This window comes from Nicotiana tabacum, chromosome 16, assembly GCF_000715075.1.
Source record: "Nicotiana tabacum cultivar K326 chromosome 16, ASM71507v2, whole genome shotgun sequence".
NCBI lineage: Eukaryota > Viridiplantae > Streptophyta > Magnoliopsida > Solanales > Solanaceae > Nicotiana > Nicotiana tabacum.
In genome coordinates this window covers 70,733,209-70,749,098 of record NC_134095.1, presented here as the reverse complement: position 1 = coordinate 70,749,098, position 15,890 = coordinate 70,733,209, and the positions used below count along the sequence as shown (strand labels likewise).

The following is a 15,890-nucleotide window of genomic DNA, read 5'->3' as shown; positions in this document are numbered from 1 at the left end:
AACACGGTAGTCAACCAAGAAGGCACGGGCGACAACAGATACGGAGAGAAGAAAGTTAAATAGGCACGAGTCGCTATTCAAAAGGCACGAGTTTCGTACCTATATAAGTCATTTAAAACCCGAAGATCGGAAGGGATTGAAGATATGAATCTAATGACGCACAAGAGTCCAAATTCAGCATTAAATATTAAATACGTTAGAGAATTTGTATTTAATAAGAATGATTGAGTAACGTTTCTTTTAATGTCATTTATTGCTCATAATTGCCTCATTAAGACAAAGTCATTATACCTTCTCCTAAAATCAACTATAAAAGGAGAAGGACTCGACATTTGTAAGAGGACAAGAAATATTATTGAGATTACACTGAAATACAAAATTACTTATTATTCTCAAAAATCTTTTATTATTTTCGTCTCTAGATTATCAGTAACCCGAATTTCTTTATATTTCTAAAGATTTGACCAAAGACTCAGATTTTTGGTTAAACAAATTGGTTCCGTTACCGGAAATCTGATAATCTTCTCTTTTAAGCTACATTCCAGTCGTTGTTATCATCATGTCAAACAACAATAACAGTGAAAACACCTTGGGAAACCATGTAAATCAAATCCATCAAAATCAAGGAGATTTACAAAACATTGACGTGGTTCCCTCCCCTCAAAATTCACCACGTCAATCTCGTGAAGGCACTCCCGCTCCTGAATCTCGTGCTGATCAACAAGAGCAATCTGAACATTTTGAAGGGGTGGATGAAGCTTTACAAAAAATAATTGATGCACGGGTTAACAAAGCTCTGCAGGCTCTAGTTAGTCGATTACATGTTGCACCACCCACACCTACACCAAATAATAATGCATTGGAGAATCCTCGTTCTGGCCTTGTTAATTCTGAAAATGGAGGAACCCCCAGTGAACCACAGGAAGGAGAACCAGGTAATTCAAATAATTCTTATTTGCAAAATTTAGTACTAACTTTGCAGAAACAGCTTAAGGAACAAAATGAGCGCATCGAGCAAATCCCTGGAGTTCCCCCTGTAATTAAAGGAGTGGATGTGGATAAATACTCACAACAACCTTGGAAACCAAGTGCTTCTCCCCTTCCAATCCCTAAAAAGTTCAAAATGCCTGACATCTCGAAATATGATGGCACAACAGACCCACGTGATCACGTAATTGCATTTACAACAGGCGTGAAAGGCAATGACTTGACCAAACAAGAAATTGAATCAGTACTGGTCAAGAAATTTGGAGAAACACTCACCAAGGGCGCATTAACCTGGTATTCTCTTTTACCCGAAAATTCTATTAATTCTTTTGTTGAGCTTGCAGATTCTTTTATTAAAGCACACTCGGGAGCTCAAAAGGTTGAGAAAAGAATGGAGGATATATTCAAAATCAAGCAAGGGGACTCCGAATTACTCAGGGATTTTGTTGATAGATTCCAACGTGAAAGAATGACTTTACCCCGTGTACCTGATAACTGGGCTGCAATAGCTTTTGCAAGCAACTTAAATGACAAAAGCTCAGAAGCCACAAGAAGACTTAAAGAAAGCCTTCGAGAGTTTCCGGCAACCACGTGGAATGACGTTTATAACAGGTATAGTACGAAATTGCGAATTGAGGAAGATATCGTGCCTCAGTTTCATCATAAAGAGAGAAGCAACTCCAGGAGATCAGAAATCGAAAAAAGATCAGGTCAAAACAGGTACGATCCATATATGGGACCTGCAGGGAAAGACTCACGATCAAAGCAGGATAGTCAACGATATGATCAAAAATTGAGGAACAGGGAATCTGGTTCTTCATCAAGGTTCAGAAATGACCAAAACAGGCAAGAGTCACGTGATAATGATAGTAGTTTAAAGGCAAGGTTCGGCGGATATAACTTTAATGTCACTACCTCCGAGCTCGTAGCTGTTTTTAGGAGCATGGGAGATAAGGTACGATGGCCAAAAGAGATGCGTTCAAATCCAAATAGACGCAATCCAGACCATTGGTGCGAATTCCACAATGATCACGGGCACAAAACTTCAGAATGTAGATTCTTACAGAGTGAAGTGGATCATCTATTGAAACAAGGGTATCTCACTGAGTTATTTAGCAAGAAAGGTAAGCAAGCCTATATGAAAAATAGGCAGGAGCCACCAAAACCCCCTTCACCCAAGAGAACCGTGAATGTTATAAGTGGGGGTGAAGATATTCACGGTATAACTTATACGGCTTCCAACAAGGTTTCTAAAGTAACGATAACACACGGGAAGCGGGTATGGCAGGTTTTAGAAAACGAAAGTATTTCTTTCGATGATGCAGATACCGAAGGAATAATGACCCCACATAACAACGCACTGGTAATATCTTTACTTGTATATGATACTAATGTAAAACGAGTTTTGATTGATCCAGGAAGTTCCGTGAATATTATACTATTAAGGGTATTACGTGAAATGCAAGCTGAAGACAAAATGATACCTAAGGCGCATACCCTATCTGGGTTCGACAATTCAAGTGTAGTAACAAAAGGAGAGGTAATTCTAACAACTTTTGTTGCAGGTGTTGTTAAAGAAACTAAATTTCAGGTAGTAGATATGGAAATGGCTTACAATATGATCATGGGGAGACCTTGGATCCATGATATGGATGATGTCCCATCAACTCTACATCAAGTTATTAAATTCCCATCACCATGGGGAATTTGCCAAATTTGTGGGGATCAGCAAACAGCCAGGAGTATCAACGCTGTAACAGGTACGAGCACCGCAAATAAAGAAAAATAGCAATTACAGGAAATAGTTGAAGGTATCAAGGATCAAACCTCAACCGAACAAGAAAAGACAGATTTAGACTCGAGACCTGATACAATTCAGGAACCTGAAGAGAATGAAGATATCAAAACAACAATTGAAGAGCTCGAGGCTGTGATATTATTTGAGCAATGGCCTGAACGGAAGGTTTATGTTGGAGCCAATTTAAGCTCAGACATGCGAGGTATGTTGATTGAATTTTTAAAAGCTAGCGTGGACTGTTTTGCTTGGTCCCATGCTGATATGACAGGGATACCACCGGATGTGGTGACTCACAAACTAAATGAAGACCCATCCTTCACACCAGTAAAGCAAAAGAAAAGAAAGGAAGGAGCTTTCAAAAATCAGGTGATTCAAGATGAGGTCCAAAAGCTATTAAAAATTGGGTCAATACGCGAGGTAAAGTATCCTAATTGGTTAGCAAACACAGTTGTTGTACCTAAGAAAAACGGTAAGTGGCGGGTTTGCGTGGATTATACAAACCTTAACAAAGCCTGCCCAAAAGATTCTTTCCCTCTACCGCATATAGATCAGTTAATTGATGCAACTGCAGGACATGAACTTTTGAGTTTTTTAGATGCATATTCGGGGTACAACCAAATTAAAATCGACCCCAGTGACGAAGAAAAAACTCCTTTCATCACAGACATGGGGACTTACTATTATAAAGTAATGCCCTTTGGTCTCAAAAATGCTGGAGCAACCTATCAAAGGTTGGTCACCAAAATGTTCCAAGAACATTTAGGAAAAACCATGGAGGTATATATAGACGATATGCTCGTCAAAACCCAACATTCTCATGATCATATTTCTCATTTATCTGTTACATTCAAAATTTTACGAAAATTTAATATGAAACTCAATCCAGAAAAATGTGCATTTGGGGTTGCCTCAGGTAAATTTTTGGGGTTTCTCGTTTCTAACCGTGGTATTGAGGTAAATCCTTCTCAGATCAAAGCAATAGAGGAGATCCCTGACATCCTTACGAGTAAAAAAGAAGTCCAAAGGCTAACGGGAAGAATTGCGGCCTTGGGGAGATTTATTCCCAAATCTTCAGAAAAATGCTTTCAATTTTTCTCCGCACTCAAAAAGCAAGATCATTTTGAATTGAATGAAGATTGCCAACAAGCCCTTAGAAATTTAAAAGCTTACTTGTCAAATCCACCACTATTGGCAAAACCAAAAGAAGGAGAAAAGCTACTCATCTATTTGGTCGTGTCAGAGGTCGCGGTAAGTGTTGTTTTAGTCCGTGAGGACCAAGGTAAACAATCTCTTATCTATTATGTAAGCAAGTCTTTATTAGATGCTGAAACACGATATCCACAACTGGAAAAATTAGCATTAGTTTTGATCATGGCATCTAGAAAATTAAGACCTTATTTTCAATGTCATCCCATTGTTGTAGTTACTGCTTTTCCATTACGAAATATTTTGCATAAACATGAATGTCAGGGAGGTTAGCAAAATGGGCTATAGAATTAAGTGAATACGAAATCATTTATCAACGTAGGACTGCAATAAAATCTCAAGCATTAGCCGATTTCATAGCTGATTTTAGCCAAGGGATGCATTTAGAAGCAAAAAAAGAATTACAAGTTTTTAATGGTGCAAACCCGGGGACTTGGATTTTATTCACTGATGGTTCGTCTAACGTAAAAGGAGCAGGCCTAGGGATAGTTCTCATACCACCTACGGGTGAAATTATTATACAGGCTATAAAATGTCATTCTATAACTAACAATGAAACAGAATATGAGGCTGTAATTGCAGGTCTAGAATTGGCACGAGAACTCGGCATAACACAGATTATAATCAAGAGTGATTCTCAACTCGTGGTCAATCAAATGCTGGGGACTTATACAGCCAGGGAGACACGAATGCAAGAATATCTCGCAAAGGTACGGGAACTAATAAAGCAATTCCAAACTTGGAAGGTAATGCAGGTCCCAAGAGATGAGAATGTGGAAGCAGATGCTTTAGCTAATCTCGCATTCACAACAGACGTAGAAAACGACGCAAATGCTTCAGTCATACATTTATTTCATTCCGTTCTCGAACCTGATAAGAACGAGGTAAATTTTAATCATTTAACATGGGATTGGAGAAACAAAATTATTGCTTTTTTACAGCATGGAACCGTGCCTAATGACAAAGGAAAAGCTTATGCACTTCGCAAAAAAGCTGCTCGTTATTGTTTACATCAAGGAAATATTTATCGAAAGATGTTCAGTGGACCATTAGCAAGGTGTCTCGGACCTTCCCAAACAGAATATGTGATGAGGGAAGTACAAGAAGGACATTGTGGAAATCACGCAGGAAGAAGGTCGCTGGTAAAAACATTGATTCGAGCAGGGTATTATTGGCCTAAAATGGAAGAAGAAGCAAACGGTTTCGTGTCCAAGTGTGACAAATGCCAAAGATACGACAATAATATGCATAGACCAGCTGAGCTAATGCACCCTGTTATAGCCCCGTGGCCCTTTATGAAATGGGGAATGGATATCGTAGGACCATTGCCACAAGCAAAAGGTATGAGAGAAGGAAGTTAAAGACTTTATTTGGAGAAATATAATATGCCGTTTTGGAGCACCAAAGGAAATCGTGTGTGACAACGGTCCGCAATTCATAGGAACTCAAATCACTCAATTTTTTCAAAGTTGGCAAATTAAAAGGATAACATCTACACCATAGCATCCAGTGGGTAATGGACAAGCGGAATCCACAAACAAGGTCATTATCAACAATTTGAAGAAAAGGTTACAGGATTCAAAAGGTAATTGGCCTGAGGTATTACCTGGAATATTATGGGCTTATCGTACAACAACAAAAACAAGCACGGGAGAAACACCCTTTTCAATGGTTTATGGTGCGGAGGCTTTAATTCCAGTTGAAATAGGAGAACCGAGCACACGGTATGTTCAAGCAACGGAGGAATCAAATGATGAAGAGATGTGGGTGAATCTTGATTTGCTCGAAGGAAGAAGAGAAGCTGCACTAATAAGGATGGCAGCACAAAAGCAAGTAATTGAACGGTATTATAACAGGAAAGCACGCCTCAGATTCTTTAAAATTGGGGACTTCGTGCTTAAAAAGGTGTTCCAATCTACAAAAACTGCTAATTCAGGAAAGCTGAGTCCAACATGGGAAGGACCCTACAGAGTTCGTGACATTGCAGGAAAAGGAGCATACGAGTTGGAGACAATGAATGGCAAGATTCTACCCTCGCATTGGAATGCTGTCCACCTAAAGCGATATTATTTCTGAGAAAGTACCTACGATCAGGTATCGCTGTATTAGAATTTTTCTTTGAATTGTTAAAATTTTACTAACGATTTTAGATGCTAGGCAAAAACCCTAACTCGTGCCAAATGATGAGTCACGACCTGCACGGCAAAATGGAATATTCTAAAATTCCCAGCCCAGGGTTACAAATTAATCTGATGGAAATATACACGGGTTAGGCAGTCTTCATCTCTAATCGCACCTCCGAGTCCCGTATGTTTTTTTGTTTCAGGAAAAGGACCAAAATTGAGAGAAACAGACAAGTGCTCGAGACTTCATACTTCACCGCTCAAACACTTGGGGGACTACATATTATACACAGATACTTGGGGGACTCATAATCCTTGTTTGGTACACTTTTTCAACATATGTATAACTAATACAAGCATTAGTTATACATCCTATTTGGTATTATCCTGTGTATAGCTAATGCATAGCAAACCATGGTATTAGTAATACCAAGGTTATCAATGCATGCATTAGTATGTCTAAAGACCAAATTGTCCTTAAAGTCCCTTAAAACTAAAGAATATAGAGGGCATTTTTGTAAACAACTAATTTTTTTAAAAATTATGCAATGCATTTTAGTTTTTAATACACCACACCAAACAATATATAAAATATAATCTCTGCTTAACTAATGCTTGCATTACTAACACATGCATTACTAATCCCTGCATTACTAATACACCATATTCAGCATTATTCTTATACACCCTACCAAACGACCCCTAAGTCTACCCAACCACGGAAATTAGGAACGGGATCCACATCTCCCATGGTTGCTATAGAAAAGCAAAAAAAGGATAAAATTAGAAAAGAAGTTGAAATTCTTAAAGATAGGAACGGTAAGTAAAGAAAAAGTTACGTGCAAAGTTCCACTTCTCAGGGAAGGGGATATTTGTTTTACCCACCAAATCAATTGTGCGTACCGCAACATAACGAATATACCACCCACGATCCTTGTCATCTTCAGGGCTTACCAAGACCCTTTTACTTCTTGCAGTTAAAGTGAAAACTCCATTGCGGAATAGTTTGGGGTGGTAAAGGTGAATAAGGTGGGGGAAGGAAAAATCAACATTAGCTTTGCCAGATAAATACCTCAAATAAGTCACTGCTCTCCATACAAGGGGGCCAATTTGTCCCAAACAAATTTTGAAAAAGCGACAAAAATCAAGTATAACTCGGTCGATAGCAGGAATAAATCCCAAAGTGAAGGGGTAAGTATAAACAAAAGAAAATTCAATCCTAAAAGAAGAAATTCTTTGGTTTGGGTTAGGGATCACTATACGAAGATCACTTCTCCAGTTACAATCTTTTCGAACAATAGAAACCAAAGATTCAGTAATTAGAGAAGGAAAAGTGTCAGCCTTCTCTAAATTAACGACTTGGTCACGAAGAGATTTTCTATCATTCTCAAAGGATAAGTCATTAGGCATTATTTCTTCAACTAAAGGTTCTTGAAGAGGCTCAGAAAGTTCTTTACCTTTAGAAGAGGGTTTCTTAGTGATAGAACCTCTGGAAATAGTGCCAGAACTAGAAGATGGAGCGATGGAGCTAGAGAAGCCACCACGAACGGATCCTAGGTTACGAAGCCTGCCACCTCTACCCCTTCTATGCCTTACATGGGCGTTAGGGAAGTTATCAAGAATTGGGATTCTTTTAAGGTTAGGATTCAGAGATGCCATTGCCAATAAAGGATGAACTAAAGGAGAAAAGAGCAAAAGTAAAGAGTAAAGTATCTGTTAAAGGTTTATGAAGAAGAAGACAAAGAAAAAAAGGTTAAATATGTATATAATAGCAACCGTCAAACAAAGAAGTGTAATGATGGAAAGCCTATATTAAAGGCAACTATCACTTCGTGAATATAAGGTATGAATAAGCCTTGAAAAAAGACTGCAAAATTACAGAGCCAATCAGAAGGTGACGCGGGTGCAGAGCATTAAATAGAAAAGACAATTGAAGCGTCAGTACTGTCATAGCATTGATTATGGTAAAAATTCCCTTTTTGTGAAGATCCACTTCCCAAATATTTAATTGATAAATAAATGGAAAGTGGGGGGACTATCTGTATTGGGAAAAAACTGGATTTATATATTAAAGATGACGTGTCATGACACGTGGACTAGTCAAATGGTCAGAACACGGTAATCAACCAAGAAGGCACGAGCGACAACAGATACGGAGAGAAGAAAGTTAAATAGGCACGAGTCGCTATTCAAAAGGCACGAGTTTCGTACCTATATAAGTCATTTAAAACCCGAAGATCGGAAGGGATTGAAGATATGAATCTGATGACGCAAGAGTCCAAATTCAGCATTAAATATTAAATACATTAGAGAATTTGTATTTAATAAGAATGATTGAGTAACGTTTCTTTTAATGTCATTTATTGCTCATAATTGCCTCATTAAGACAAAGGCATTATACCTTCTCCTAAAATCAACTATAAAAGGAGAAGGACTCGACATCTGTAAGAGGACAAGAAATATTATTGAGATTACACTGAAATACAAAATTACTTATTATTCTCAAAAATCTTTTATTATTTTCGTCTCTAGATTATCAGTAACCCGAATTTCTTTATATTTCTAAAGCTTTGACCAAAGACTCAGATTTTTGGTTAAACAATGTTATTCCTATTCTTCATACGATTTTTGTAGTGATACTAATATTGTCTCCTTTTGTCTTTTTCTTTTCTTGAGCCGAGGGCCTTTCGAAAACAGTCTCTCTACTCCTTTAGGATAGGGGTAAGGTCTACATACACACTATCCTTTTCAGACCCCACTAATAAAATTTTAGTGAATTATTATTGTTGTTGTATTTTTAAGTGAACGCAATTTTTCTATAAGATATTCGTCTATAAGAAAATGAGTTTCATTAACTTTTAGGAAGCAGACTGCATTTTAAAATTTTTACAAAGTAGATATATTCCTTTACATAAGGAAATAGGAGTAGGAAATAAGATAAAGTATCAACATAAGTAAGATTTTTTTTTATAAGTTACTAGTATGAAAGTTGATCTTTATGTCAAGTCAAATCGTCATCTCTTACAAAATCATTAATATCTCGCCACTCACGGCAATTTCACAGACATACATAAAACCATTCAGTTGCTCGGATTTTCCCACAAATAAATCAAAAATGAAATCCACACAATACCTCTCCCCGTTCATCTTCTTCTTCCTCCTCAGCTTGGTGTTATTATCCCCTGCATCTGCTGCCCATGATAGCCTCAACGCCAACACCAGCATCATATTCACTACCTTGGGGAGATCAAGCTATGCTTTTGACATCTTCGCTCTTCCGATATACTCGCCAACTGAATCCAACGAACTGCAGTTGACGGACGGCAATTCCGTTAACTTTAACGGCTACTTCCTCGCAACCCTACCACCTTCCCTGGTTTCGCGCCTACCCGATCATTCCCTCAACAACGAAACACCGCCGTTTCATCTTATCTACGTGACTGAACGGAACGGCACTCACCATATTTTTTACGACGCTGTGTTCCACGGTACTTCTCGGAGAGCCATACTTGATTTTCCAGCTCGGACTGAGTCGACTCGAGTTCAGGTTCCTTTGGTGGGTGCTCATGTTTCTTTGAAAGATAAGCCTAGTTTAGTGGGGGAGTCATTGATATACGTGTCGACTCATGAGGACTCGGGTGTGCCTCGGACGAGCTGGGCCGCGGTGTACTCGACCCAATTGAGTTCCGGGTCCACCCGGAGGTTAACCCCTAAAGGAGTTGCTGATTTTAGCCCAGCAGTGTCTCCGTCGGGCGTTTGGACGGCGGTGGCGTCGTACGGGAAGAAGGGTTGGACTGGGGATGTTCAGGAGCTCGACACGGATATCTACGTGTTCTTAACTCGTGATGGGTCGGTCCGGGTCAAGGTGGTGGAGCACGGGGGTTGGCCCGCTTGGGCTGATGATTTTACTCTTTATTTTCACAGAAAGTGTGATGACGGGTGGTGGAGTGTGTTCAAGGCTGTTCTTCCTAAAGCTGGTCAACTCGGCGTTGACTCGGTCTCGACTCACCGAGTCACACCACCGGGTTTGCACGCGTTCACACCAGCAGCTTCTACTGCTAACAAGAATCTCATTGCCGTAGCTACTAGAAGAGCAAGTTCAGAATATCGGCATATTGAGTTATTCGACGTCATTTTGAAGAAGTTTACAGAAATAACCCGACCCGCTTCTCCTCATGCCCATCATCTGAACCCCTTCTTCTCACCCGATTCCTCGTGGGTCGGGTACCATAAATGTAGAGGCACTGGCAACGGAAGAGGGAGTGATACACTGTTACTCGAGCATCTTAAAAACCCGATACCCGGGATTTCTTTGTTTCGAGTCGACGGGTCATTTCCGTCATTTTCACCGAGTGGTGACCGGATAGCTTATGTGAAGTTGCCGGGTTTATATGTGGTAAACTATGACGGTTCGGGTTTGCGTCAAGTTTCAACAAGAATGGCTTTTTCCACAGCGTGGGACCCGAAAAGAAATGGAGTAGTTTACACTAGTGTTGGGCCTACATTTGCTAGTGAAAGAACGGAAGTTGATGTTATTTCCATTAATGTTGACGATAAGGACCTAAGTTACAAACAATTGACAACAGGAGGGCAGAATAATGCGTTTCCATCGCCTTCACCCGATGGAAAATGGATTGTTTTCAGGTCCGGGCGGTCGGGTCACAAGAACTTGTACGTTATGGATGCTTTGGAAGGTGAAACGGGCGGGCTTTATCGACTCACAGAGGGTTCGTGGACAGATACCATGTGTAACTGGTCGCCCGATGGTGATTGGATTGCGTTTGCATCTGATCGAGAGAATCCCGGGTCTGGTAGTTTCGAGATGTTTATGGTTCACCCGAATGGAACAGGGCTCCGAAAGGTGATCCAGAGTGGCACGGGTGGGCGGACTAACCACCCGTACTTCAGCCCGGATGGGAAGTATATAGTGTTTACATCAGACTATGCAGCAGTGTCAGCTGAGCCCATAGCAAACCCTCATCATTATCAGCCATATGGTGACATCTTTGTGATCAAATCAGACGGCTCAGAAATTCGGAGAATGACTCACAATTCATACGAGGATGGGACCCCTGCTTGGGGACCCACTTTCATGAAACCTGTGGATGTTGAATGGCCTAACGGTGGATCTCCTTGTTCTTTTGAAGATTGTCACTGGCTTAATGTTAGGCCTAATGTTAGTGTAGTTCATGCATCCCTTCGCTTAGGTTCAGCCAAGATTGAGTGTGCTCAGTGAGTTTCCCTTTTGTGGTTTGTATTTTGTGTATGTACTATAGATGTAAAATAAATGATCACACTGTATTTACCATTTTCCTATGTGTTTTGCCACACCTCATTTCACCGGATGAGAAATAAATGATCACACTGTTTTTTCAACCCGAGTGAAAATTTGTATATAAGATTTCAACTTGCTTGGAAATGAATTATTGTTATTATCTCAACCCTAATTGGCTTAAAACTGCAATTGTTCCAGAAAAGGAATTACTGAATAGTTTCTGAGTTAAGGGAGCTGCCAACAGCTCTTCTGTACACACACTGACTAGAGAATCTAAACTAGAGAAGAAAAGTAGGGTAAACAAGACTAATCCTGCAAAGTCAATGTTAAATGAATATCAACAAAGATGCTCTCCTATGGCCGGCCATGCAAAGAGAAGTTGTTGGCTTGATCTGCGACGAATGAAGCACCGTTGAAATGAAGTTGATGCCAATGCCTTGAATTGAATCCAACAGAGAATTGGAAGAGTGAAGTTGATGCCTCCTCTCTGCTTAGCAGCTTATGTTCTGGAAGAACTCTACAGGTATTGTTGGAGGACAATACTTCTTTGCAACAAATTTGTACTGTTTCAAATAATCATATATATTAGAATAAAATCAGGAGGAATTGTATGCAGATGCCTACCACATGTTATGACTTTATTCTACTTATATTTTTTAATCAAAACAGTGTCATTTTAAACTGCTTGCTGAGCATTCAGCTCCTGGCGCTAGGAAAGTAGGATGAAGAAAAGAAATTCAGAGATCAGAATTAAAGATTACCTTGTGCTGGCTGTATTTTTCCCTGATTGCTGGTAAACTAGAATTGTTGTTGTTGCAGCAAAGGCTATGTAGTGCCATGACACAGTCTCGTAAATCAGAGGGTTGATACAGAGTATAATGCCTCAAGGTAGAGTTCTGTATTAGGAGTTTACAAATGTCAAATTTTATAAAGAAGGGAGAATATATTACAACCATTTACACGATTGTCAATGCTAATTCGTACATACCCAAGGTTTCTTTGAGGGGAGAAGAATATATTTGGCTAAGAAAATTGCAGAAGCAGCAATGACTGATGGAGCATAACAAAGCATGTTGTACTCTAAAAGAGAGAGTTCTGCTATGTAGCTGGCCAAGTGTTCCAACTGCAGTGACAGAACCTGTAGAAGATTATAAGATTTTAATCAAACTCTTCCATTCATATTCATGAGGCGAAGGGCCAAAGAAGAGTGAATTATGAACTCAAAACTGATATTTTCTTTTCTGTTTCCTATATAAAATATGTTGGAGAACTATAAACCTTATGTGAAGAGATTACCTCATTAAGTCCTTGAGCAGCGCGAACGAACCTCCTGAAATATATTTCAACAATAAGTTCCTAGATCATCATACTTAAAAGCAACTGTTGGGTAATGGTAAACTATTAAACAGTGACCTCAGAAAACATTTGGCTGTTGGGGCTGTCATTTCAAACTTCAAGTAATTTAAAACGGTAGACTCCATTTGCAAGACCTGCATAATACATAGTGCTTAGTGCCATTGCAATGTTTAGAAAGTGCATAGTCCTGTAAATAAAACTCATGTACCTCCTCCTTGAAGTAAGTGTTGTCTGTTATGTAGCAGAATTCTTCTACTTGAGGCGCACAGATCTCCTCATATTTGCTGCAATATAGCATTTCCCGTATTAATGTATGATACAGCATTTTCTTCCAGAAATGTTTGGTACATTTGAGAAAGTAAGAAGGGTAGTTTCTTACGATGCGATCATCATGCAAGCTACTCCAAGCAACTGTAGTCGTTGCCTGTCCATCAAATTGCCAGAGAGATATCGATCAATGTAGTTAACAGTCAGATACAATGTGTCTGGGACAAGCCTGTATTCCTCGGCAACCTACACATAGTGGTGGCAACAAGTTCTACATCAAACTCAGGAGTTGCTGAGCTTCATCGACATATATTTAAGTCATAAATTCCAGCACTCTGATATTGTCAGGGACAGCGGTAGGAAGAAAGACATTAGAAGTTTACCTCAACAAGCCAGTCAATCAAGATAGCACGCATGCTAGCATTTATGTCTTTCTGAACTTTCTCCATGAAATCTGTGGAAGGCCTTTTCTTTACCTAGCACGATGACCAAAAGCTAACGTTAAAACATACACGACAAATTGCAGCAAATGTTGATACTTCAATTCGATTATAATTTCAAACAACTGTAAACTTTTCAATGTATTAAGTGGTTAAAGTTGGCAGTAGCATCTAATTTAAGGAGCCAAAAGAACTGAAAAGAGATATATATAAACATCTTTATACCTCTGTGGCTCTCAAGTGTTTGTATATGTCACAGGCCATTGTAGCACATAATTGTGGATCAACAAGATTGTTATCAATGTTGGCAATTTTATCCCCTGATTCCATATCCACGAGTACATCTCTCTTGCATATATCTGTTTGACGGTACAAAAAACAGATAAATTTATTAATTAAATGAAAAATAGCTGAAGAAATAAAATGTTTGTTCAAGGACATATCCATTTCACATTCAGTGAAAGAGAAACTACTCTCTGCTGAAAATATCAAACAACAAGGTAAAAGACTGTTAAAGTTATCAAAGCACAAACCTGCTGCTTTAACATCTTCTGAGATGTAGAGGGTGCTAAAAGCCTTCTTCTCAATGGAATCAAATGCAGCTGTTTGGTTGTCGTCAATGTACTCAACATCCGGACTTCTCAGTGAGTTAGAAGTGGACATAGTTTCATCCATGGAGACCAATGATCCGTCCGAGTGAGACGGAGAAATGTCCATGCTGCAAGTGGAAGGAAGAGGAGGAATTGCAGTGATCTTAGGGACAGCTGCATCACTTCTTGGAAGAGACACAGTTTTGCTGATTGGTTTGACAAAGGAGGAGGATGTTGGCAGAACTGAGGAAGCTGCATTACTATTGTTCTTCTTAATGCTTACAACCTTAGATGTACATGGTGCCTTTCAAAACCAAAAATGATTCCAAGTTAGCCACAACTTCAGAAACAAGAAATGATCTTTTTTTCAATATTATTAGCGGAAGCAGAACAAGACTCGCATTGCAAAACAGCTTATTACATAAAAGGTTTATCCAATTGTGATAAATCAAAAATAACTGCTCATCTGTAAAACCAAATCTGTTCCTAACAAATTAAGTACAATAATAAAATCCTTCAAAAACCTTCACCTCTAATGATAATGTTAAAAATGAAATTTCTTCAAATATTAAAAAAGCAAAAGGAGACAAGAAGCAGGATTTGGGGAAGATGTTTCAAATTTTCCGTTCATAATGCCTTTTTATCATTAAAAGAATATATTTTTTTCCAAAATATATATTTTTTTTTAAATCCATCCATACGTCAATTCACTTGATTTTAAGAAGAAGAAAAAAAACAGAACTGACGCATTTTCTGCTAATAACAGGGAACTTGTTTATAGAAGGAAAGTCAATAACAAAGAATTTCAACTTGCGAATCAAAATCTTGAAAAAAAAAATTCCGCAATCCTCTCCTATCGAACAGCCTCAAATCCCATTACATGATTTTTCTCAGTCATTCAACCCAAATTGTCCAGTCATTTTTTTTAAACTTTTTACAGTATTTAATTCAAGAAAAGAACCTCCCATAAACCTTACATAAACGACACGCACACACACACACAAAACGAGAAAAATATAACTATTTCTAGAGGAAAAAAATGAAGATAACCCATCTGATATACAAATTTATCAAGAAAGCCCCTCCGAAAATCCCATAACAGCATAAGAAAAAAACAATGAACTAGTAATTAAATACCAAATAAAAAGATCACAGGAGAAAAACAAACAATTTTCCCACGGTAAAAGTACATAAATTAACAAGCTTCATAAGGTACAAAATTTACTTTGTCACAATTAGACAAGAAGAACAAACAAACAAAAAAATGGAAAAAAACATACGAGTTTGGAGGAGTGAGAGAGCGAGTTACGAGCGGAAGCAGTTGTATGATTACTGATATTAGTGAGGGCTGGTCTTTTCTTGGCCCCACCCGCCGGCAATTTCCCGTGATTATTCTCCGCCATCGCTTGCCGCTTTGCCACCGCACTCGAAACTGAATTACGTCTATTCTGAGTCGTCGCCATTTCCTCCTTCGAAATATAACCCCTGAATGGCAACAACTGTAATTATTTAGAAAATTAGGCCCAATGTTTCATCAGCGCTTCCTCAAGAAGAAGAAGAAAGCTGTTACAAGTATGTGTGTGTAAATTGTGAACTGATATATAAAGTCAATTAATAAACGAATAATATATGGTGCTAGGCGGGGAAAAAGGGGTCATTTGAAATGAAGGAAGATCTGGGCCGTTGGATGACTTTAGGTATTCGTTAGGAGCGGACAAGGACTGGGCCCACTGAGGATCTCCTGTTTGAATTGGATTTTCAATTGAAAATGTGAATGACCAATCAGGTGAAGCCATAGGGGTAAGCGGGTGATGACCGAGCTGTCGTTTTAATTGAGTAATTTTGAAT

General features: G+C 38.9%; 2 protein-coding genes across 2 annotated transcripts; one reads left to right on the top strand and one right to left on the bottom strand.

The window, feature by feature from the left end:
- The first annotated feature begins 9,054 nt into the window (after window positions 1-9,054).
- On the top strand, window positions 9,055-11,490 carry LOC107783614 (uncharacterized). The gene has a single exon (XM_016604597.2). It carries the CDS (start codon window positions 9,113-9,115, stop codon window positions 11,348-11,350), a length of 2,238 nt encoding a protein of 745 aa, XP_016460083.2. The 5' UTR covers window positions 9,055-9,112; the 3' UTR covers window positions 11,351-11,490.
- A 91-nt stretch (window positions 11,491-11,581) lies between these two features.
- LOC107783616 (cyclin-A1-4-like) lies at window positions 11,582-15,577 on the bottom strand. Its single transcript, NM_001325366.1, has 11 exons — window positions 15,323-15,577; window positions 13,986-14,346; window positions 13,678-13,811; window positions 13,396-13,488; window positions 13,125-13,258; window positions 12,954-13,029; window positions 12,803-12,879; window positions 12,686-12,719; window positions 12,378-12,527; window positions 12,151-12,285; window positions 11,582-11,952 (listed from the first exon to the last, which is right to left on the bottom strand). Exons 1-11 carry the CDS (start codon window positions 15,503-15,505, stop codon window positions 11,881-11,883), a joined length of 1,449 nt encoding a protein of 482 aa, NP_001312295.1. The 5' UTR covers window positions 15,506-15,577; the 3' UTR covers window positions 11,582-11,880.
- Window positions 15,578-15,890: the final 313 nt, after the last annotated feature.

What these genes read in the sequence shown, in the direction of transcription:
- LOC107783614 (XM_016604597.2), top strand. Translation starts at nt 9,113, where the DNA reads ATGTCAAGTCAAATCGTCATCTCTTACAAAATCATTAATATCTCGCCA.
- LOC107783616 (NM_001325366.1), bottom strand. Translation starts at nt 15,505, where the DNA reads ATGGCGACGACTCAGAATAGACGTAATTCAGTTTCGAGTGCGGTGGCA. An exon ending in ACACTTACTTCAAGGAGGAG is followed by an intron (nt 12,880 to 12,953) that starts GTACATGAGTTT and finishes TGTATTATGCAG; the next exon opens with GTCTTGCAAATGGAGTCTAC. An exon ending in CTGCTCAAGGACTTAATGAG is followed by an intron (nt 12,528 to 12,685) that starts GTAATCTCTTCA and finishes AATCTTCTACAG; the next exon opens with GTTCTGTCACTGCAGTTGGA.